The sequence below is a fragment of the Equus asinus genome, chromosome 3 (genome assembly GCF_041296235.1).
Source record: "Equus asinus isolate D_3611 breed Donkey chromosome 3, EquAss-T2T_v2, whole genome shotgun sequence".
Taxonomy (NCBI): Eukaryota; Metazoa; Chordata; class Mammalia; order Perissodactyla; family Equidae; genus Equus; species Equus asinus.
In genome coordinates, this window is record NC_091792.1 from 100346027 (window position 1) to 100371390 (window position 25364).

General features: G+C 39.6%; 1 protein-coding gene across 3 annotated transcripts in view; it reads right to left on the reverse strand.

Annotated features, from left to right (window-relative positions):
* The window catches only part of FRAS1 (Fraser extracellular matrix complex subunit 1), a 419525-nt gene that overhangs the window by 257468 nt on the left and 136693 nt on the right, over window positions 1–25364 (reverse strand). For all 3 annotated transcript variants that reach the window (XM_044766202.2, XM_044766201.2, XM_014865057.3), the window contains exons 3-4: window positions 8605–8712; window positions 514–606 (exon numbers count right to left, since the gene is read on the reverse strand). In XM_044766202.2, coding sequence (XP_044622137.2) covers window positions 514–606; window positions 8605–8712 — 201 coding nt within the window. The remainder of the gene's footprint in view (window positions 1–513; window positions 607–8604; window positions 8713–25364) is intronic.

Sequence of the window (25364 nt, forward strand, 5' to 3'; positions counted from 1 at the left end):
TCTAATGGAAAGAGCCCTGAATCAGGAGTAAGACCAGGGTTCTAGGTCAGGGTGTACCACTTATTAGTAATACGACATTGGGCAAGTACCTGAAGCTCTTTGCAATTCAACTTTTTCATCTTTAACATAGAAGTAATAACATCTGCTCTACTCACCCACTCAGGATTGTTTGTAACTATCAAGTGAAAAAGTGGACGTGGTATACAAAGGCAAAGTGGTACTTTTATTATTCAGCATCACAACATCCTCGTCATCAACATCCTTAGACTACTCTTTATAGAGACACAAATTCAACCTACAAATATTTATGTAGGGCCTATGGAAGAAATAGGACAGTTTTAATCTTATTCAGGAAATCTAAATGCCCATGGAAAGTCAAATGAGCACCTGAAGGTGCTTCAAAGCCCAGACAAAGAAAACAAAACCTCTCTTGTCAACACAAATTTAGCATTCAGCTTTCCCTTGTCAATGATCTACAGATGCAGAGTCAACCGTGCGTCAGAAAACACTTACCCCATGGATTTTCTCTTCATGATGGCAAGATCCAGGAGTCCTCGCCACACACTCAGGGCAGCATTGGTTGGCGGCTATTTGAAGCGCTTCTCCCTGAGCATTTAAAGACAGCTCAGTGTAAAACAGCAGCAGCAAATAGTCACAATGGCTCATCGGATACCAGCTCATCTCAGATTCACTCAATCTCGTAAGTTTCCACGAGTGACAAGAGACAGGATAAACTGAGTAAACTAACAAAAAGGATTCCCTCTGTCAAGATGAGCTCTCAATGATAAAATGAACCCCCTTGTAAAAGTAATTTCCTTGAGAATTGTCTACATCTTTTTACATGTAATGAAGCGAAGAATTTTATTCACTAGAAATGCTCTATCTGATACACTTTGAGTAGGGCGTGGCCCCAGAGCTGGGAGGTCACTAGCAAGCTGATAGATAACTGTATCTATAGCCGGTGGGGGAGAGCTGATGCTCGCTTTTATCTGAGATGCAGAGTAGCAAGGTGCATGGGGTGGCAGACTAAAGGACAAAGCTGGAGAGGAAACAGCATTGTTGTAGAGGTATCTCATGGACTGTGGGGAGCTGGTAGAATGCCTGGGCTCCAGTAAAGAACTGCATTGTTTTCCAAGGCTTCTGTAACTGCAAATGTGTTTCCTATCAAGATATGATACTATCAAGAGAACGTGATATCCCAGGATTTATAGGGAAGTTGTCATATTAACTAACCATCCATTTGCCACTGTGAAGAACCCATTTATCTAAGAGTTATTAAAACCATGGAGCAAAGAACATACAATTGTCTTTGGGGCTGGGTGATTCTCCAGTTAGATCCTCTGACTCATCTTGCTCCATCACTATATATCTTAGCGCTTCCTCAAGTCTAGAGATGTGGCAGAACAGGCAATGACTATTTTGACCAAAAATGGTAGGACACCCTGCATTAGCCAGGAAATCATGACTTGTCCACAGAATAAAAGTCTCCAAAGAATTCAGCCAATAGAATGAAAAAGAAATTTGTGTGTGTGTGTGTACTAATGTTTCTCTGTTATTTGGGGCTGCTTCCTTTAAAAAAATTATACCTATAAGAGAATTCTAATTTTACATAACTGCACCCACAAATGTGTGTGGGTGAGAAACAGGACTAAGATTTTACAATTGTTAATCCACTAAACAGATAAATATACCAGTAACAGGGATCACCAAATTCTTCCTATTTGCTTGATAAAGGATAAAATATATGATATGGGATTTTATTAAATTGTACATATTAAGCAACATTAATGATTTTTCAGAAAAATGCCCTCTGAACCCCAAGAGGGAACTATTCTTGTCTAATTTCCACTAACATAGTAAATGTAGAAACTACATTAGCCTAATTTCCACTAAGAATTTCATACACTTGGAAAAAAAGATAATCCAAATGTTGTTTATAGTCTAACATGGACGCAGGGGCCAAGAGAGAAAGGCAGGCAAAATGGAAGACTTCGAGGGATATTTTATGCTCCCAAATTAACTTTCTTTGTCTTATATAAAAACTAATTTTCAGATTTGGCCCTCAAAACTCATTCATAAACATAATATTATTTATCTGTGGTGGCAATGGCAGTGAGGGGGTCCTCATCTTGAGTCCATATACTGAACTTCTGGTAGAACATGAAAGAAGTGATTTGAAGCTAAAGAAAGACCAAAGAATTTGTACATGGGTGCTCAGAGAGGGCAAGACAGGGAGCTCTTGCAACCAAATCATGTGACTTTGCATAGCCTCGTGAGCCGTGGGCTACGCAGAACACAAAGGCCTACCACCCCTCCAGGCTTTGCACTGGAGAACACTGCATTGGGGTGGGGACCTTTGCATTGGAGAAGTGGCCACATGAGCAAGAGACATCAATGAAAGACTGTCAGGGAGCTGGGCAAGATTACTTGCCTAGGATCTAGAAGAACCAACTAATAATAATAATTATGACAATTTGATACTTATACCTAACACTTATTAAGTACTTATAATAGCCAGGTACTCTTCTATGCATATGTGTCTCTATGTACATATGTGTATATATATGTAGATATGTGTGTATAAATATATGTAATTTAATTCTCACAACTCGATTAGTTAATAATTAATTATTATCTGCATTGAGGTTTGTAGTCGAAAGCCCACCATGTAATACAGTGTTTATTGGCATGGCATTCTCCTCTATGTATATATGTTCTCCAGAAATCCTGAAGAAGGGATTGGTTCTGACAAGACCGGGCTAAACAGTCAAGGTTCTAAATGCCTCTCTTCTCTTTCTCTCAATCTTTTCGCTGTTCTGTCTCTCTTTCTGTCTCTATTTATCTAGCCATCCAGCTGGCTGTGCATATAGGATATGCATATATGGATATGCATATAGAATCCATTATATATCATTGTAGGATGAATAGATAGACAGATAGATAGATAGACAGATAGATAGACAGACAGACGCAAGTATCTATCAGAATTGCCATTGATACTAGGTTATTTCCAGGTAATCCAAGAGCAAAACATAAATTGTAAAAGGGCTTTTAAAAGTTTTTAAAAAATGATATCAGCCCAAGTTATTATAAATAATAATAATAATTTGTTTAGGGTATAATGATGGTTCATTAACTTGTGCCATGAACTAATGTAAGTGTACCACAGCAGGTTTGAATAACAACCCATGCTGCTGTGAAATGCAAAGGAAAACTTAAAAGCAACATGATGGAGTAGAAATTACACAGGGGCATGAGCCAGGGACTAAGCTTCTTGTCATGGCTGTGCCACTTACTAGCTCGGTGTCTTTGAGCAAGTGACTAAACCACCAGAAGTCTGTTTCTTTGTCTATAAAAATGAGAAAGCCTGACTAAGGAATTCTGGAGGCCTCTATCATTCTATGATCTATTTCAATACTTAAAATAAAGAACCCAAGGGGCTGGCCGCGTGGCCGAGTGGTTAAGTCTGTGCGCTCCGCTGCAGGTGGCCCAGTGTTTCGTTGGTTCGAATCCTGGGCACGGACATGGCACTGCTCATCAAACCACGCTGAGGCAGCATCCCACATGCTACAACTAGAAGGACCCACAAGGAAGAATATACAACTATGTACTGGGGGGCTTTGGGGAGAAAAAGGAAAAAATAAATAAATAAAAAATCTTTAAAAAAAAAAATAAATAAAGAACCCAAATACTCTGTGGTATACTCACATGATCTTGGAGTTGAAAGTTTCTTATGGTCGGATCATCTGTTCCAACCCTCTCATTTTACAGATAAGCAACTTCCTTAGAGAGTTCATGCTCTCCGACTGCATCATTCTTCCTTATTACTACCATTCACCAATTTGCTGATCAGTCCTTCACACTCACTCACTAAAGACTTGGCACCTGGGTCTCAGCTTCTTTTCTACCCTATGTCTAGACATAATTCTCGACAACTTCAATGTCCACAAAAGTAGACAGTCTAACATTCTATCCTTGATCACCTCAATTCACACAATCTCCATGTCTACTTCACTTGAGCTCCTGTGGCCATGGTCAACCTTGGGACCTGTCCATACTCCCACTTATTCTATACCAGAAACCTTCAACTCTGAATCTGAGCCTTCTAGCCTTTAGTGCTCTCTCACCCTCACTCCCACTCATCTTTTCATCTCCTTCAGAGATGCTTGAGTACTTCTTTTCCTTGCAATCATTCAGCCTCCACTGGCCTCATTTTCCTATTCATGTTAGCCTCAATGCCCAACACTTCCTGCATCTCTATTACTTCTATTAATATGGCAGAATCCCAATCCTGGATCTATTTCACAATTTGCCTTATCTTCTTTTATACCTGGCTGATAAGCATTGCTGAGAAAATCATTCTACCACGCAGCTTGGTACTCCCACAGGTTCATGGTCTCCTGTTCTTGTGGGCTCTCAACACCATCCACAAATGCTTTACCTTGACCTTGGTCAGTCCCTTTCTCCCCTCAGTGACATCTCCTAACATTCACTACTTTCTTCCATCCCCCAACCAAACCTTAAAGTCTTCACAAAGTAAGCTCATTAGGTATGAGCTACTTCAGTACCCTGTCCCTTTTCTTACTCACAAATTTAACTATATTTGTATCCATCCATGGCTCGCTCTTTCTACTCTTAAGAATGAAGTTCTTCTCCCCACCCTATGCTCTAGATCCCACACACTCTGTTCTCCAAAAACCATTCCTTCTAATTTGTTCATTCTGTTTCTCTGTCTCTCCTCCTACCCTACCCCCCATATCTTCAACTTCTCTGTCTTCTAGGTCATTCCTCTTTCCCTCCTAAGGTGATCATGTCTCTCTCATGCTAATATCAAAAACCAGAACCAAAACAAAACCTTCTCCAGTCTCTTGTTTGGCCATTCTACAAATATGGACTGAGCGTCCTCTATGTGCCACACACTGTGCTGTTTGATGGGGCTGCAATAGCGAAGAAGACAAGGTTCCTGCTCTCAAAAAGCTAAGAGCCTAGAGGAAGAAGCAGAAAAACACACGAGCATTTGCAGTCTGCTCAAGGGCCATGATAAGGGTAAGCTCAAAGCACCATGGCAGTACACAGGAGGCTCGATGGCTGGGGATGGAACATTCAAAGAAACTTCACAGATGTAGTGGCATCTGCCTAATGTCCCACTTCTCTCCTTCCATCCTCAGTGAATCTCCCTGAAAGAATAGCCTTCTCTTTGGCTCCCTTTCCCCACTTCCTATCTACTTCTCAAACCTCTGCAATACAGCTTCCACTCCTGCCACTCCATTGACATCAAGTTCATCGTGGCCACCGGTGGCCTACATGTTGTCAAATCCAGCAGAACATATTAATCTATTTTCCCACTTACTCCCTCACCTGTGAGCAACACTGGATACAAAATCCTGGAAACTCTCTACTTTCCTGGCTACCATAATACTGCTCTCTTCTCTGGCCAATTCTTACCTCTTACATCTCTGACTATGTCTTCTTAACCTTCCTAAGTCCCCTCTTATGTACACCTCCCATAAATGACCATGTTCCCAAATTCCATCCTTGATCTTGTATTCTTTCTTCTCCAAATATCTGGATGAGCTCATTAATTCTAAAGGTTTGCACTACTGGCTATATGCTAATGATACCCACATTATATCTCGAACCTTGTCTTCTCCTCTGAGTTTTAGACTCATATATTCAGCTGCCTTTTTGACATATCCACCTGGCTCTTCCATGAACACTTCAAACTCAACGTTCTTCAAAGTGAAATCATCATTTTCCTCCCAGATGGAATGCTTTTCCTCATTCCCCTATATTCTCAATATCCTTTGGTGGCTCAGCTAACCAACTAGTCATCAAGCCTTAAATATGAAAGTCATCTCTCCTTGTCCTCTCCCTCACCCGCCTACCTTCATCCAGTTCTATTGATTTATCCCCTAAATATTTCTTGAGCCTGACCTTTCCTCGTGATCCCTACATTACCAGTGCTGTGATTTAGTTCTCATCCTCTCATTTGGATTATTCTCGCAGCCTCTGAACTGATCCACTCATTTCTAATATTATGCATTATCTTTGAAAAATCAGAGTGATTCTTTCTAAGAGAAAAGCTGGCCATTCTACCCATATGCCTGAAAACTTCATTAGTATTCTATCATCTTAAAAATAAAATTCCAAGCTCCATAGTACAGCATAGAAGGCTCTCCATAACCTTGAACTTACCATCTCTCTAGCCTCATCTCTCATTCGTTCATTCAATCTGTCAAAAAATATTTATTGAGTGCCTACCATGTGTCAGCTGCTATTGTAGGCGCTAAGGATACACAGTGAATAAAAGAGACAGTAAACAAGGAATACCAGTAAAATATAGAGTATGTCAGATAGCAGTTAGTGCCAAGAAGAAAAATAAAGCATGGAAGAGGGAGAGGGAATGTGTGATGGGGGTGAAGATTTGCAATTTTAAATAGAATGGCATTCGGGAAAGACTTAAAAGAAGAAAAGGATCAAGCCATATATATATTTGGAGGAAAAACAAATCTCAGAGGGAACAGCAGAGTGAAAATGCCTTAATGGCAGAAGTGTGCCTGGCATATCCAGGCAACAGCAAGCAGGCCTGGTATCTAAAGCAGGGCGAGGAAGGGAGAGAATAGGCAATTAACTAGAGGGGTACAGTAGTACCTTAAAGGACAGTGCGAGGAGTTACTCGAAGTGAGAAGAGGATCCATTGGAAGCCACTAGACAGATTTAACGAGAGAAGCAATATGATCTGACTTAAATTTTAATAGGATCACCCTGGCTGCTATATCAAGATTACAGCGAAAAAGGCAAGTACAGAAACAGTGAAAGAAGTTAAGAGGTGACTGTGAGAATGCAGGTAAAAGATGATAATAGGTGGAACCAGAGTAGGAGCAGAGAAGCTGCATATGGAATGTACTGTGTTATGAAGAGCTGGGGGATTTGCTAATGTCCTGGATGTGAGATGCGGGAGCAAGTAGGGAACTCAGGATGACGCTAAGTTTTCTGGCCTGAGCAACTGGAAGAAAAAGAAGGGATTTATTGACATGAAAAAAATAGGAGAACAAATTGGGAAGGAACAAAAGCACATTTGATATAGAACAAGCGTCAGAAACTTTTTCTGTAAAGGGCCAGATAATAAATATTCAAGCCTCTAGGGGCCACATATGGTCTACGTCACAACTCTACAACTCTGCTGTGGTAGTGTAAAAGCAGCCATAGACAATACACAAACAAATGAGTATGCCTGTGTTTCAATAAAATCTACTTTACAGGCAAAGAAATTTGATTTCATATAATTTTCACATCAAGAAATATTGTTCTCTCTTGATTTTTTCCAACCATTTAAAAATGTAAAAACCATTCTTTGTTCATAGGTCACACAAAAACAAGCAGCAGGCCAGAGTTAGTCTGCTGAGCCCTGGTGGAGAACATATTCACTTTCCAGCAATACAACCAATGCTTTCTAACATTTAACTCAGGGCTTCTTCCCTGATACCACAATTATGCACGTGAAGTGGAGGAGGCATGTCTTCATAGCCCTTATACAATCAGCTCAGATTCTGACATGAATTACTCAGAAAGCTAAATATAGATCTTTTAGGAGTATTTACTCCATAAAATAGAAAGCCCCAAAATATACAATAAAATATTATCAAATTTACCAACAGTTGATGCACACCCAGCTTCTCAGAAATATACCCATGCAGAAACTGAGAAATACCCTTAGAACCTTCACTCCAATGTCAGAAACAAACAGAAACTTATTAGCATTACGAGGCATAAAGGCTCAAGATTAATTATTATGGGGGGAGGGAGAAAACTAGAAAAGAAACTGTGCTTGTGAAATTGACAGAATACTTTTTAAAGAAAATAATTGGTCTTCTCCAGGGAATTTCAAATGTTCAAATTTGAAGCTTAAGCTTTCTTTCTTTTTTTTTTTAATAGACTCATTTTAAAAAGAAAAGAGTCAGCACCTGGAAAAAAATATTCTAACAGAATAGATGTGTAGTCAGAGAAAACTGAAAATTTTAACAGAGGAGAGAGGAGAAAAGATCCTTCATACACGTGGTCAACCACAAGATTTCTTGAGTCAAGCCTCTCCCATGTTCCCAGGGAACCCAGTGACAGCACAATAATACAATCAGTGGCAGAAGGAACAATGTTTTTAGAAAACCAGCTTCAAGAAGTCAATCTTGACTTTCAATCCATTCAACGTCTTGTAAATGCTGTGGTTAGTATCAGTAGTTTTGGCATCTGTCAGACCTGGGAAAATCTCTGGACAGCAGCTTATTAATTGCATAATTATGGTTAAGTTGCTTAAAATTTCTAGGCTTCACTTTCCTCATCTGTAAAGTGAGGATCAAGATACCTACCCCACAAACTATTAAATGGGATAACATTTGTAAACCCTTAACTGAGTGTCTAGTCCAGAGTAAATTCTCAATAAACAACTTAAGATATTCTTAGATATATGTTAAAATTCTCTCCCGCATTTCATAAAGCTTACAATTAGAGATTAGGATAAATGTCAAAGCCAGATGACTGGAAAGATGCAAAAACCCTACCCTTCATTGACTTTACCAATACACGTAGGGTACAGTTAGGATACTATACCTTCTCAAAGGCACACTGAGGGTTTCTGCAAACCACAGGTTTGCAGATAACGATATCACCATGGCAACGGCAGTTCTGGCATGAATCGGGCTTCCAAATTGTGGCATCCTGCAAAGAAGCATAAGCTCTGAGTTAAAAACTGATCAATCAAGGTATGAGCACACAAAGCAGCACCATCAACAGCCCCACAGCCTGGACAATTAAAAGGCAAAAGAAAGTCAGAGACACACACAGTGCTTGCTGTGCACTGATTAAACCCCGAGAGGCAATAAAAGCAGTATAATCCATTTCACCACAGTCTACCCATGTAGCCAAAGATAAGGGCATGCAGCAGAGAGCTGTCGATACCCAGAGTAAAAACCATCGATTGGCCTGAAACCTCAGGAGGACAAGCTGCTCCCTGACTTGAAGTTTCTATTTGCTGTTAACTAGCAGAAAGCATCGGAGCATGTTTAAAGGAAAATGACACTTGGACTAGCACTAACCAGCATCCTACAAGCAGCACTTGCCAGGAGACACTATGAGCACCTCAGACTTCACTTTCCAGCTCTTTGATACTAACTACATACTCTAACAGTCATCAGAAAGAAGAAAGGCTTGAGTAAGTAGTTCATCATTTTTAAGACAGATCAACCAACACATTGAGTGGCTATTATGTGCCCAGCTGTACGCTAGGCATATTGGGTACAAATGAAGCAAATGTATGGGCACCATCCCTAAGGATCTCACAAATTATTTTGGATCATGAACACCAGGGTATTAAATAAACATAAATCGACGACACTATGTTAGTTCTTGGTAAATTGGAAAGGAAAGTAATAGTCATAAACAGAAAAGTGAAATTGGGCTCAGCACAGAAAGTTCTTAGAAATTTCTTTCCTATTTCCCATCCTCTATCAATCTGAATCTGTATTTCGATTGTGCCCATTTTGAAGTAACTTGGAACTCAACTATCACATAGATTCCAGAGAGACCTGTTTCTGTCCTTTGAAAGGCTGCTCTGATGACTTTGAACTGCAGCAGTAAAGACACCATAGACTGAACTGAAATCCATTTTCCCAGAGATTTCCTAACCCAAATTCCTATTTTATACAGGTTGATAACAACCATACTGTTTGGCTGAGTTTTTTTTGTTTTGTTTTGTTTTGTTTTTTGAGGAAGATTAGCCCTGAGCTAACTACCGCCAATCTTCCTCTTTTTGCTGAGGAGACTGGCCCTGAGCTAACATCCATGCCCATCTTCCTCTACTTTTATATGTGGGACGCCTACCACAGCATGGCTTGCCAAGCGGTGCCATGTCTGCACCAGGGATCCGAACCAGTGAACCCCGGACCGCCAAGAAGTGGAACGTGTGCACTTAACTGATGCGCCACCAGGCCGACCCCCTGAGTTTTAAACACTAAGCCTCTTTTTAAGAGTGTTGTCCATTTTATTCTCTGGTTTAAAACTCTTCCGTGACTCGTCTTTACCTCTGACACTCGCTTCTCTCCTGTCCTTGGCCAATCTCACAGTCCTGAGACTTTCATCCCTCCACTCAAGTTGGTCAAGCCATTGAACAGCCCCACCTCCCTTATCTGGTCTCACACATCACCATCCTTCTGGGATCACCCCCTCTTCCTTGACTTCCGCCAGAGACAGTTGCAAACCAAAATGATTCTTTTAAGCCTCAGTCTCAAAGACCAATCATTTCCTAACCCTTAACCCTACAGGCTGCACCCCCAACTCAGGTGTGGCTCTTCACCACTTCTCTGTTACCCCACTGTTTCCTGCATACATTGTCACGCATTATTACACTCATTTACATTTCTGCTGGTCTTGCCAGAGCAGACTGTAAGCCCCTCTAAGAAGGCACTGACCTTAGCCCAGCACACCGTACATCCTTCATAAACCAAGCATTCACATTTCCTACGTTGCTTAGCAAAAGTTTTTTCCTTCTTTTTAAACTTTCTCATTTTTTCCCCTCAGTAAACCAACAGAAGTACTACTAAAACACTTTAGGAGGGAGTAAGAGAAGTTTCTAAGCTCCTGATGGAGTTATGAGAACACCAGTGTTAGACCTGAACTGGCATGAGCTGGGAAACTGGTGGATGCTAGCAACAGATGCTTTCACAAAAAGGCGGAAACCAAATGCGATGGTTAATGTTACCTGTCAACTTGGCTAGGCCATGGTGCCAAGCTGTTTGATCAAACACCAGCCAAGATGTTGCTGTAAAGGTGTTTTGTAGTGTGATTAACATTTACTATCAGTTGACTGAGTAAAGGAGATTACCTTCAATAATATGGATGAAGTCAAAGGCCATAAGAGCAAGAGCTGAGGTTTCCTGGAGAAGAATGAACTCAGCCTCAGGACTGTAGCATAGAAATTCTGCCTGAGTTTCCAGGCTACTAGCCTGTCCCACAAATTTCAAAATTTCAGACTTAAGATTACAACTTCAACTCTTGCCTGAATTTCCAGGCTACTGGCCTGCCCTTTAGATTTCAAACTTGCCAGTCCCCACAAATTCATGAGCCAATTTCTTAAAATAAATCTCTCTTGATATATATTTAAAGACACCCATATGTCTCCTATTGGCTCTGTTTCTCTGGAGGACCACGTCTCACATACCAACACTGGTGTAGATTTACATGGATGTGCACAAAATTCCTGAGCAAAAATGAACACATCCTTTCAGGCTGAGAAATGGTAAACGCCTAACCTCTGAGGGAATGTGCTTCAAACCCAAAGTCATTTGAGAAATATAAAATACATCTGAGTTGATTACGTTCCCAGTGGCTATTTCACAAAAATCTGAATCAAAGCAAATGAGGACTAGAATCTGACTTGGAATACCTCTGAATTTCTTTCTCTTTATTGTTATAGCACATTCCTCTAAAATTGGCAATGTGCCAACTACAGTCTATTCTTAACCCAAAGAGCAACCACAAGTAGGTGAGAAAAAACAAATTTCATTCTCAAGCACGGTATAATATATGTTCCCTGCTGATTTCAAGAAAACAATATCACTTTCAGGATACAGATTAAATAAAAATGACAACTTCATAAAGCCAGTAGCTACCATTTATTGACCACTTAACCTGACTACTCTCGGAGCAGGAAATGCTGAAAGAAGGTGGCATTTGTGGTACTGGAGAAGCGTGCCCTACTTCGCTTTCCCAGCCTCTGCCATCATCCTAGAGTGCTGGGCCCAGCAGAGAGGGAAGTGACGCCACGTCAACGCTATGCAAAGCACTTCCGTGCATGATGACCCTATGGAGCTGGCGCTATTCTCATTATGACTATTCCCATTTTACAGATGAGGAAAGAGGATTCGAGAGATTGAGCAATTTTCCCAAGTTCCCAAAGCTCTATGCCATCTAACCACTCAGGCTCTGGAGCCAGGCTGCCTGGGCTTGAATGCTGGTGTCACCATGTTTTAACTGTCTGTTACCAAGCTAAGGTGTCGGTGTCCCACGTTCCTCATCAGTAAAGCAGAGATGACAAAGTACTTAACTCAGAAGGTTACTGAAAGGATCAAATGAGAGGATGTATTTAAAGAGATCTGAACAGTGCCTGAAACTTACTAAGGGCCTATTAAATGTAACTTATTTTATTCCAAATGCTTCCTACGATGTCGTAGGCATTTAGTAAATATCTTCCTTTTCTCAGAGTAAACACTGTCCAATAAGAACCTTGATTTTCCCATCTTCCCACTCAAGCCTACACAGGTAAAACAGAGAGAAATTACAGTCATGCATCACTTAATGACGGGGATACATTCTGAAAAATGCGTCATTAGGCGATTTCATCATTATGCGAACATCGTAGAGTGTACTTACACAAACCTAGATGGTATAGCCTACCACACACCTAGGTTATATGGTACTAATCTTATGGAATCACCGCAGTATACGTGGTCCATTGTTGAGTGAAATGTCTTTATGCAGCGTGTGACTGTATTAATTATGACCCTAGCACTGAAAGACCCCAGGACATTGCAGTAGAAGGGAGGAATGAATCCATAGATTGCCTTTTCCAGACTACTAGGTAATTCAAAAAGCCTGTCTCGCTAAGCTGACATATCCATGAACCGGTGACTTCCTTTCACTCAGACAGCAGATGGCCACACCGGCTCCATGTGCTCCCTGCAGCTCAGCATGGCTCTAAGGTGCCGGCCATCTTGACTCTCTCCAGATGTGGCATTCTTACACCAGGTGTTGAGTTCTTCTCCACATCTCAATTATTTCCTCAGTGACCCCAGACTCCAAAACAGTCCATTATACTTTTTAGCAACTCTCAATCACTGGGCTTGGCTTATTGAACTCTAAACAGGATCTTCTCAAAACACGGAATAATTTTTCACTTTCATTCATAGAACCATAAGTTTTCTTTATGTTATTTCAAAGTTAAATTTAAGTGGGCCCAGGAAGCCTTCTGAATTTGTTCACATATCTGTCTTCCCACCAGATTACGACTCTTCAAGGAAAGAGAGCTTGTTTTATTTTTCTTTGCACATCTCCATTACCTAGCCCAGTTCCTGAGGGTGGGCTGAATTCATTCATGAACAACCCTGAGAACTTGCTTATCCCTCAAGAAAGTATCTACCCATGTGAATCGAGATATTCTAGGTAGGATGCAAGATCTTGACAAAACAGTGTTTAAGAGACGTCACTACAAAATCACCATAATGTTGAAGGTTATTACTTCAATGGAATCAAACTATGTTTGAAGAAAAATTTTCCTCATCTAGGCATCGGACTGTCAAAAAAGTCCTCATATTAATTCTTAATAGAGAAAATAATTTATGATTAATTTTTAATAAAATGAACCCTTTACCAAGGCCTGGATAGATGGCCATATATTTTCCAGGTCTAAGACTTTATGAATCAATTTCTATGGTCCCATAAAATTGCTTTATGAAGGTGGGGATACTAGAGTTCCTCAATAGCTAAAACTTTGGATAAAGCCATAAAGGCCAAAGAAACAACATTGTAAAGGAAGTTTTATGGATATTCCATGTTACTATTGCAATTCTGTCACTTTATAATCCTCTTTTCCAATCCAACACACTCTGTAAAAGAAACACTCAAAATAGTTTTTCTCTAGAATATAGATTAAAGGATTAGATTACGAGAAACCTAAAAAGTAATCAAAATATGATCTGTTTAAACAGATTTTAATATTTTTAATAACATATGAATAAAATATTCTTGTAGATAATATAGTGCCTCCATCCCCAAATATCTTAAAGTAACAGCGAGGTACCTCAAGAGAAAAACCTTATTTCACTTGGTTAAGTATTTATTGAACATTTGATTGGTGTTAAAAGTAAACAATGAATATATCCCTCATCAGTATTCAAATTCCTGGGGGGAAATTATTTGTAGTATTCTATAAGAGCAGCATATCAACTGTCAATGTAAATTTTCTTTCATCTGAATGGTATAATAACCCTGCTTTAATTATTGATTAATTCGTCTCATTTTAAATCCCTTTGGTTTCTTAAACCAAAAATGAGAAAGAAGGAATAAAACTTGCCCAAAGCTGTGCTTTCCAGTTACAAAAGAGTATGTAGAATATAACGCCTTTTTGTAAAGAAAATATAATTACATACATGAAACAAAGTGCGGAATTACACAAACCACTAAGCGAAGGCTGGTCATTCCTGGGTGTGGATTCTAGGTGATTTTTTGGTTTTTCTTTAATCCCTATCCAAATTTTCTACTTTTTCAATATCAAAATATATGACTTAAGTGATCTCACTTTTTTTAGCATATTAAAATTTTCTAGAAAAGCTTGACCAGTAAAATGGTTGTGTGCACTTCTCATTTATTCAATAAAACATATTTCTTTAAAAGAAGTATTTTCGCAAAAACCTCAGATTCCCAAAGCCATCTGTAGGTAATTCAGTGCTGGGATAGAGAGCTGATGAGAACTTCTCAGGTAGGAAGACATGGGCCAGGACCCCAGCTTCCCTGGAGTGGATGACTGTGGGCAGCTTTAGGCCTCAGGGCCCAGTGTACTTGCATCCTTGAAAACGGTACAATGCTCTCCCTTTTTTGAGTTTCTTTTCCTAGTTCTGATGGATCTTCTGGCATCAACAATTACTGATTCTTCTGTTCTTGTGTTGGGCCCTTGGGAGACTGAAAGCTCCTTGAGTCAAACGGAAGGGCCCAGCTGGAGACTGTGTGGTGAGGGTCTAAGTTTGGGGCTGACAAATGAGAGCTGTTGGAACCACCCTGGAGGATGTGGCTGGTGAGATCTCTCCAAGTACTTTCCGGGGAGCAGAGCTTGGTACCTGAAGAAGCCAGGCTCCAGGGGTCAGAATCCACCAAATGGCTTCTGGGCAGGATCGTCATAGCTTGATGGCACCTGGTCATGCTTCTCTCTTGCTTAAACAGTTCCGTTGTCCACTTACTTCTCTCTCTGACTTCATTTCCTACCCTCTCTCCCAAAACACTTTTTCCCAGCTCTAGCTACTCTGATTTTCTTGCTGTTCCTGAAACTACCAAGTTCGTTCCTAGCTTAGGGCTTTGGAATGTGCCCTTTCCTCTGGTTGGAATGTTCTTCCCCCAAATATCAACATGGCTTATTCTTTCACTTCATTCAAGTGGCTGTTCAAAACCACCTCCTCAGACAGTCTTTTGCCATCTATTCTTTACCCTGTTTTCTTGCTAGCGCTCGCCACCTGACAGTATAGTATACACCTGCTTATTTATGGACTTTCTCTTCCCCACTAGCACATAAGATCCAGGAAAGCAGGAATTTGGTTTGCTCTGTTCATTGCTGTGTCCCTCATGCCTAAAACAGTGCTCACACATAGTAGGTGACACTTATGTGACCTTTTAAAGTTACTTTTAAAATATAAGGTAAAAAGGAAAATATTGTGCCCTTTTTCCTGCCAACCACAGGGAGATGGAATCTGAGCTTTGCAGTTGAACTGGCGTGGGAGTATGGAGTTAAATAAAATCACCTACCGAATACATAACAGTGAGTCATTTCTCTAAACTTCCTGAGTTATCCCCAAACCTTCTGCAGACAATAAGAATTTTAAAAATTAACTGTATTCCCCACTTGTCCTTCAAAGTAAGGAAAGGACCACAATACTCAACTGGGCCTCATGTCTTCATTTCTGGAGGTTCATTTGGCTGACAAGCCTGGTTTTCAGGAAAGATAATCCATGAAAAAGGGTTCTTTGACCCTGCTCCAGTTCGGGCACGGAAATAATGGTTCTTGTTTGTCAAGGAACCATAAAGAAACAAATCGATAACTTTCATAAGGTTATTTCAGAGTTCAATGCTTTCCCCAAGTGCCTTTCCTCAGACAGCTTAGATAAACAATACCTTTTTCATCTGCTCTCTTCTTAGAGTTCATGTAAAGCTCCTCAACAAGCCCCAAATAAAAAGGAGCAGAGGAGGACACATTGTTAAGAGAAGATATGAGTCCTCGTATTTACATTAAATTCTCTCCTTTCAGGGGAAGCAAACACAAGTAAATGCCAAATAAAAGAAAAAATAGCAAACTACTTCCTGCTCGAGACCTATGTGAAAGGCTTGCTCCATATAACATTCTTATGGAGTTTCTTATTTTCCACACCAAGGACCTAAGCAGTTTCCCATTTCAGCATCCTAGAGCTTACACCTGATCTCCTCCTCCTGCTGTCTTAAAATGATAAACCCGAAGGCAACAGCTGTAAGAATATCAGCCTGGATACAGAAACAACAGCATGAATCACAGATGAAGATAGTGGCTATATATAACTGAAAACGTCTTTGTTCAGTTGGCTCACAAGAGACCCTGAACAGCATGGCAAGTTAACACCATGTCCTTGTACATATGTCTTCTTAGAATAGTGTGCTACCATGGGCGAAGGCAGGGAAAGGAAAGGCAACCAGCTACTGCCAAGCACCAGTACTTCTCCAGGTCCTCCACGTACTCACCATCGCTGCTCCTCCCAGCACCCTGTGAACAAGGCATCACTACCCTTATTTTATAAATGAGGGAATAGGGTGTGAACAGGCTGAGTGAATTGGCCAGAGCACATCTAGTAATGGGTAAATCTGGCATTCAAACCCATCCTTTTTTTTCTACGCTATACTGTTATCACATATTAGTAACAATGAATGCCTTATATTGTCCAACAGTCTTCCCATTTCAAATCACTCTTACTTCAGCTTTCTCATTTTAATAAGCCAACAAGGGGAGGCACACAAAGGCAGTGCTGCCAAATTTACACAGGAAGAGACTGCGAGGTTAAATGACGCACCTGCCTAACGTCTTCGCAGTGCCTGCAACAGTCCATTCCCACCCTTCTAATCAAACCTCCACACATCCTCCAGGTCTCAGTTGAAATAGCGCTTCCTAGGGAGGTCTCCTCTGCCTCCTTGACTAAGTCACTATTTCCCTGCCTTATGTTCTCAAAGCCAGACTTAGTCCTCCAAGTTCTGTTTAGCACAGAAAAGAAAAAGGAGAAAGAGGGCACCTTCCGGGTTCCAGATTCTTCGGCACAGTCACATCTTTTAGATTTCTTCCTAAAATATTTTGAGACAGATAGCATCATCATCCCCATTTTACAAACGAGAAAACCAAGGTTAAGAGAGGTTAGGTAGTATTCCCAAGGTTTGTAAGTGATGGCACCTATATTTGAAGCAGCGTCTATTTGATTCTGAAGCTTATGTTCTTCCCACCACAGCCACCCCTGTACCACAGCCTTGGTCTATGAACACAAGGTTACATACCACTAACTCAAGGAGCAGTGCCAGTATGGTAGAGTGGGAAAACCTGGCTTCAAATACCAATTCAATTGATTCCTAGCTTTGGGACCTTGGACAAATCTCTTAGCTTTTCTGAGTCTCCATTTCCCAATATATAAACTAAGGATAAGATAGGACCCAATAGGGTGACAATAAAGATGAAATAAACTAATGTCCTTAGCACAGGGACTGGTGCACAGGAAGCACTCAATAAATGTTAGCTATGAGTCTGGTCACCTGCCACAATCCTAATCAGTTGACCATGGCATTTTCTGTGACAGAGGGAGTAGTTGTAGCAGTTAGAGCTTTACAAAATCCCTCTGGGAATCTCCAGCTTCCAGGATTAGGGGAAGTTAACTTTCCTACAGCTCGAATGTTTACAAAATACTCCCCTATAGAGTGCTGTGGAAACTATACTCCTAAGGGAATATGCCAAAAAAAAAAAAAAATAGAATCTATAAAATAAAATCAAATGCCCAGTGAATGTCTTTCACATTCCAAATTCTGAAGCAATGGAAACACAGGCTTAGCTCTCTAACTCTTCAATTTTTTACACCCAGCTTCCATTTGTTCTAACACAATCCTGTTACAGTGAAAGAACAATCCAAGAACAACCTAAGAGCACCCCAAAGACCTCATAAATTCCTAGAGATGTTAACCACAGAAAAAATTCTATAATGAATAAAACGTCTGTCTCATATTTCCACTTTAAATAATCTAGATACGAGGGAAACTCTAGTATAGCTTAAGCTTGTAATCACTTTTTTCCTCTAATAATTCAACTCTCAAAGACCTCATTTCATATTCCTAAGGCAAATGGAGAAAAAAAATTAAACATCCAAAATGTTTGCACATGAAATTAAATTGTAGCTATACTATTCTCTCTCATATTAAAATTATTTTCTTGTCTTCCTCCTCCACTAGGTCATTATCATTCATTTTATAATTAGTTGTTTACTTGTCTCTCTCCTTCCCCAAGAGTAGACAATTTCTTCATATAGAGGCAGTTTTGTGTTCCTATAGTGACTGAAACATAGCAGGCGCTTCTCATATTTTTGACTGAGCTAACGAATGGATACGTGGATGGATGGATGGATGGAAGGTTGATAGATATTCTCAAGCAAATAACTGCCAGCTATTTTGTGATGTAAATGCTGAAAAGTCGAACACACAGATAATAGCACTTCACTCTCCATGCTGCCCTATAAAAGCCTGGCAGCTGCAGTAGCCATTTTCAATATGCACTGTCTGAGATCCTGCCTTTTAGACTTATGTCTCAGTCAAGATTTCTGTTCTAAAAGGGCACTTCTATTTCTGACTGAATGCCAGGTTCATCTGCCTGATGTTATTGTGTTTCAGCATACCAAAGCTCTCATACCATCTGAAGCTCTGCTGCATGTCCCTAATCTCTAACTTTTTCCTCTATTCAGCCTCTGAGCAGTTGGCCTACTTAAACTGGCCATCCAGTAAATGGTTGAGAGTTGTTTGACACTTACATTCAACCAGGAAAAGCCACATCCTACTATGAATGTTTTCAGGCACAGTGGAGGCCCTGAGTCAAAGACTTCATCACTGGTGACCCCACCTCATTATTTAATGTAGAGCCGGCTCCTAAACAGGGGCTATGCCACCCCATGAGGCATTTGAAAATTTATTTTGAAGACTGAATGTTGCAGTGCAAATGGCATTTAATGGACAGGGATCATAAATTCCAGGTGTCATGTAATGAGCAAGACATTCTTGCACACGGAAAAACTGCTCCACTTCCAAGTGACTTTCAAATGTCCCACCAAACATTCAGGTCAGTGAAAAATCTGTTTATAGTTATTGGATTATATATCCTAACTCGTTTTTACATATAAAGACAACGAATTTATTGGGTGTTAATCATATACACTGGTAATAATATCCAGGAACTTAATGACCATGTAATTCAAACAAAGATTCTAGTTTACTTAGTTTGGAACTTTATGAAGGTAACAGAAGACAATAAAAACATATATTCGAGATTTAAAAATAACTATAAATACTTCATCAGATAAACAGTATATATAAACATAATTTGAAATTCTAGAATAGAATAATACAAACAAATGAGATTGATTTTGTTTAATTGCATACTGGATAAAGCTCAAAAGAATATTAGTAAACAAGAAGATAAGTCAATAGAAAATATCCAAATTGACAGATAAAGAACAAAAAGTATAGAAAGCATAGAAAAGAGTATGGGGGACATATGGAACATGTTGCAAGATTTAACATGTGGGCAATTGAGCTCTGAGAAAGAGATAACAGAAAATGGGCAGCAAGAAATTTTTGAAGAAGTAACAGCTAAGAATTTTCCAAAATGGAAGAAAAACATCAGGTCATAGAATCAAGAAGTGCTTTGAATATCAAGCAGAATAAATACAAATATAAAGAAAACAATACCTAAGCACATCAGAGCAAGACCACTAAAAACCAAGAGCAAAGAGAAAAAGAACTTTTTCATCCAACATCTCCCTATCCCCCAGGCCCTGGCAACCACTTTTCTATTCTCTGTTTCTATGAGTTCATAGATTCTTTTTTCAGATTCTACATGTAAGTGATATCACGTAGTATTTATCCTTCCCTGTCTGGCTTATTTCACTCAGCAAAATGCCCTCCAAGTTCATCCATGTTGTCACAAATGACAAGACTGCCTTCTTTATCAAGGCTGAATAATATTTCATTATATATATGTATGTATGTATATATATGTATATGTATATAATTTATATAATATATACACCACATTTTCTTTATCTATTCATCCATTGACAGACATTTAGACTGTTTCCAAAAAGAAAAACCTAAAAAGCAATAGAGGGGTGGAGAATTATCTTCAAAGAAGAACACCAAATCTGACAGCTAACTTCTCCACCAAAAAAATGATGGAAGTAAAAAAATAAATCTTTAGTGATAAATGAAAACAATCACCAACTTAAAATTCTATACCCAGCAAAAATATCCTTCAAAAAAGAAAGTGGAATAGATGTTTTAAATCAATAAAACCTGTGAGAATTTCTCACCTGCAGACCCAAACTAAAAAAAAAAAAAAACCGTAAAAGAAGTTCTTCAAGTGAAAAAAAAAGATTCACATGGAAACAGTAAAGTAGAAAGTAAGTTAGAGTAATGGAAAGGGCAAATGTGTAGGTAAATTTAAGTAACTGTACAAAAACAAAAATAATAACCTTGTGAGATTTTAAATCTATGTAAATATAAAACAAAGAATGACTAACACACAAGACAGAAGGGGGTAAATAAACTTAAAATCTCTCAAGGGTCTAGCACTGATTGGAAGAGGTAAACAAAATGATTAATACTTGTTGTAATCTCTAAAGGAATACTAAAAGCATGTATAATAAGCTAATAGATGGGGAAATGAAATATTAAAAAAATATTGGATTGATCCAAAAGAAGAAAAGAAAGAAAAAAGAAACAGAACAGGAGTGACAAATAGAAAACAAACAGTAAGATAGTAAATATAAAACCTCAAAATATCAGTAATTAGATTGAATGAAATGTTAAAAGATAAAGATTGTCAGACAGGATAAAAACAGGGCAGTAGATCCAATAACATTGAGGGCCATTATTATAAAGTATCAACTGAACATCTCAAAGATAAAACCCCAGAATGTATATATGTATATTTTTGGTATTTATACCTTTGCCTCATTCAAAACAGGGTTTCAGAGACTAACTCCTTTAAGAATTCAATTCACCAAGAATTTATGGAGGATTTATCATTGTGCTAAGCAATGTGGAAGATACAGAACCTAAACAACCTAAACCAGATACAGAAAAATACAACCCAGTCCCTTACATTTGCCCTTGAACTTGAAAAATAGTTGAAGACAACGACTTTGGAAACAATTAGGGAACAAAGCAAAAGAAAATAACTGGAGAGAGAACATAGTTTGGAAACAGAGCACTAGACTGAGAGTCAGAACCTGCTTTTACCAAGCCAGGCACACTAGACAAGTCCCTTGTTGGGGCCTCAGATCCCTCGTGCACAAAATTCAGAGATCAGACCACATTGTCCACAACCTCAAGATGGATGGATTTCAAAATCAAACAACTCTGGAATGGAATCTAGCTCCCTGCCTTAATAGCTATAGGACCTTAAGCAAGATAATTGTCCTGACTCACCTCAGTTTCCTTTTATGTAAAAAACTAAATAAAAATAATAAAACCTACCCTGAAGGACCATCAGGAGGATAAATTAGACAACACACTTGCAATTCCTTAGCACAGCGCCCAGCACTCAGGGTAGAATAGAGGCTCTCAGTTCTCCATCCTCAGATCTTTCCTGTACCCAGAAAAACCTCGATAGAACCTCTGTTACTCACAGGGATCATCACTGTACACCCCTGTGTGGAATTTATAAAGCAGTTCATCATCTGCTGGATTTTTTCTCCTGTGTGTATTTCATGACCATGTTCCTCAGTAGACAACCACTCCTAATGTGCCAGTAAGTTAGAAAGCTTACTTTTCAAAATATGATACTGTAGAGATTGCTGTTTTAAAAGATCGAATACACCACTTCCCAATCCCCATTTTAAAATGTCCATTACACAAATTATGTCCATACCATACTCATAGCTACTATTTACTAAGCAAATATTACACAAATATATTACATATAAGGACGTGTATGTACATATACACGCATGTGTACGTTATAGGTGCATGTATGTGTACACATATGATATAAATATTACACAGACGTATTTACGTGGCATTTAATCCTCACAAAAATCCTATGAATCAGTTATTATTGCTTCTGTTTCACCAAAAAAAGAAACTGAAACTTAAAGAAATTATTTGGTCAGTTATTTAACTGGTGAAGCCAGGATTTGAAGCCAAGACTGCTTGGTTTCAAGAACCATGCTCTTTCAGTTGAAAAATGATAGTTCTGAAAAGAGCAGCTTCTCCACAGGTTGGAGCATAACTAATCAATAGATCTAGCTGACTTTGGCTGCTCTTTCCTCCTGCCCCCTGTCTTGTTGCAGCTGGAAGGATTTCTGGGAGGGAGGGCATCAAGGACCAACAAGGGCAGACAGCTCTGCCTGGGCCATCTTATTCTCAAGATCTTACTCAAGAGCTCAAGTTTCTAGGGAAACAAAAAAATCTTCTCCTCTAGAAATCTTTCAGGAAGCTTTCTATAAAGCCACATGGCATAATAAAATAATAATGATATAGCAACAAATCTGTACTAGACAATACTGCTCAAATCAACTTTCTTAATCGTGGCAAACGAGACGAGTTGTAATTACTCAGCTGCTGCTATTTCCATTTCCTGGGTTCTTAGCGGAAATATTCTCCTAAATTCCTAAATCAGAGACATCATGCAGGTTTTATCACATATGCCAGTCTGGAAATAGCTATTTAAAATGCTGTGTTGAGGAGGATTCTGAAGCTCTATCCAGGTAGGTTAAGTGAGAAAGATTACTATTGTCTGGCACCGGCTCAGGGTTAAGTTGTGGGGATGAATGGAAGTTACAACTATGTCATATGTTCCCACATTCCAGAGCCAACATAATCTACCCTAAAATATTGTTCACTACTGCCACTTGATTCATAAATTAAAGCAGAAAAAAGAAAAGAAAGAAAACAAAGAAGCTGGCTAGGCCAAAACCACTGAGATGATCAACTTTAATGACAAACTAATCAACTATATTTTACTTTCCTTATTTTTCCATTAAACTATTCGGCTCTTTCCAGACATGTAAACCTTTCCTCACTCATAACTAGCTTACAAAATGCGCTTCTGTTCTGCATCAGCTACTGTTCCCAAGAACACCCTGGCACAGGCCACAACTGGCATATGAGCTTAGCATCTTCACCCCAGGGCACGTGGATCCCACCCCCATTCCAAACCAAGAGGAAATTAACTGCCAGTTCTGATGGGAATGACATATTGACTAAGTACTTAGACCAAGCAAACCACTCCTGCAGTCAGCAAAATACACAGTGGTTGTATTCTTTAACAACACAAGAATGCTTGATTAGATTTGCTTCAAGCCTCACTGTTCGCCAGGAATCCGCTGAAGAGAAGCAGGTATCGGGTGTCTCCTAGGAAGACCCTCCCAGCTTCGCTGTTAAATCCAGAGGCAGAACCCAGAGCAATTACACTTCTGGTACAATTACCAGCATCGCCCACTCCCTGCCAAGTGAAGAGACTTGGCAGCTGAATAATACAGCTTTCATTTTACATTTCCACTCCAATTAGCTGACAGTACTAGTCAATTGGCTGAATAAAACAAGATGCAAGGGAAGTTGAAAGGCCTCTACGTGGTTTACAGAGCTGTGCCTTGGAGAACAATGATGAGATGGAAGGGACTGAAAAGAGAATTAGCAGACCCAACGCAGCAAAAGGGCAGGCTGCAGACAACCCACAGGTGGGATGGATGGTTTAAACGGTGCACCGGAGAGATTTAAAAGCTTAACACCCATCCCACCTACTGTTTGTTTGACTAATGGCAACAGAATTAAATTGCTGGCCCTGGAAGTCCTGGCTGAGATTTATGAATATTGCACAGTACAGATATGCAAAAGCACACATTCTCCTGAGAACTTCTGGCCTCACCCATCCTGCCACACAGTCAACATTTACAGAGAAGTTCCTGAACAGAGTGCAAAGTGCCTCTAGTGCTTAGGGGCTGTTAAAGAAATGGAAGACAATGAGTTTCTGGGGGGCTCACAGTCTTGTCAGTGAGATGAAATGCACACAGGCAACAAGACCATACTGCGGACAGTGGTGGTGGTGGGGCAGTAACTGTGAACAACTGGCCCAGCAGAACAATTAGAACCTGCTGACCAGTACCCGAATCAACCTAGGTGAATCTCACAGAGGGATGGTAATAGATGCCACAGGAGTCCTCGCAAGTTCAGGCTCGATAACTCCAATAACTCTTCCGGAGCTGAGCAGAACCAACCAGTGCCTCAGGCCCAGTAATGGTCCAGACTGGACCCAGGCAAGGCTCCACAGTGCTGCCTTGCTCCCTTACAGTCCATATTCTTCCAGAGCTTATAGGGGGCTAATTACAGCCCTTGTAAATAGCCTGGGAGGGTTCTGTCTGGCTTGCACTGTGGACAAGCCTGAGATTTCCAGCATCTCAGGGAAAGGATTCCATTAAAGACAGAGTATACATTATAATTTGTTTCCTGAGCTTCATCCAAAATATACTATTTCAGCCTTTATCCATTGTTGACCCTATGACTGACATTTAATGTGGACTGAGGGGGTTTTGTGATCTTATCGTAAAGCTGAAAGTCTAATGCAGGAAAGACGAAGCGTTCATTTGCAAATCTGGGTTTGCCATCCTCTTCTTGGTGGCTCAGGGTCTCACAACTCTGTCAAACCCTAAGTCCATGAACCACATTGCTCAGTGCACACTGGGTGGTTCAACATGGGCTCCATTCTAAAAGTGATAGGATAGTGAGCCATACAATGCAAAGAATGAATTGAGGCTTGGTAAGGATAAATGTATATTTGTAGAAGATGATAATATTTCGGGCATAGAAATCCTTTCCGAGGTATACCAACTTGTTTAGAGCTAATAGACAACTCTTACAAATGCAGTAAATAGTATCCTATTTAGCTGATCTGCCTAAGTGAAGACAGAATGCATGCAAATTTCTTAAAGTTTCTAATACATATGTAAAAAAAACTCTCAGGTAATTTCACTCAACTATCAATTAATCAGCCCAGAAGTTGTTTACCATCACATTAACTTTGTGTACATACAAGGATTAGTTACAGAGAAGGAAAAAAAATCTTACACTACTAATGGAGACCACTAAAGAAATTTGATCATTTTAATCTTTATAATAAACTCTATATTCCTACTTCTTTAATTAAAAAAAGTATAGCTGGCCACATTCTATTTTTTTTACGATAAACATATTATTTCTTTAAAAAAGAAAAAAATGGTACTAGCATTCCTGAAATTTCTGAATAGTTTGCATACCTAACAAGTTGAAATGAGCTCCTCAATAAAATGGCT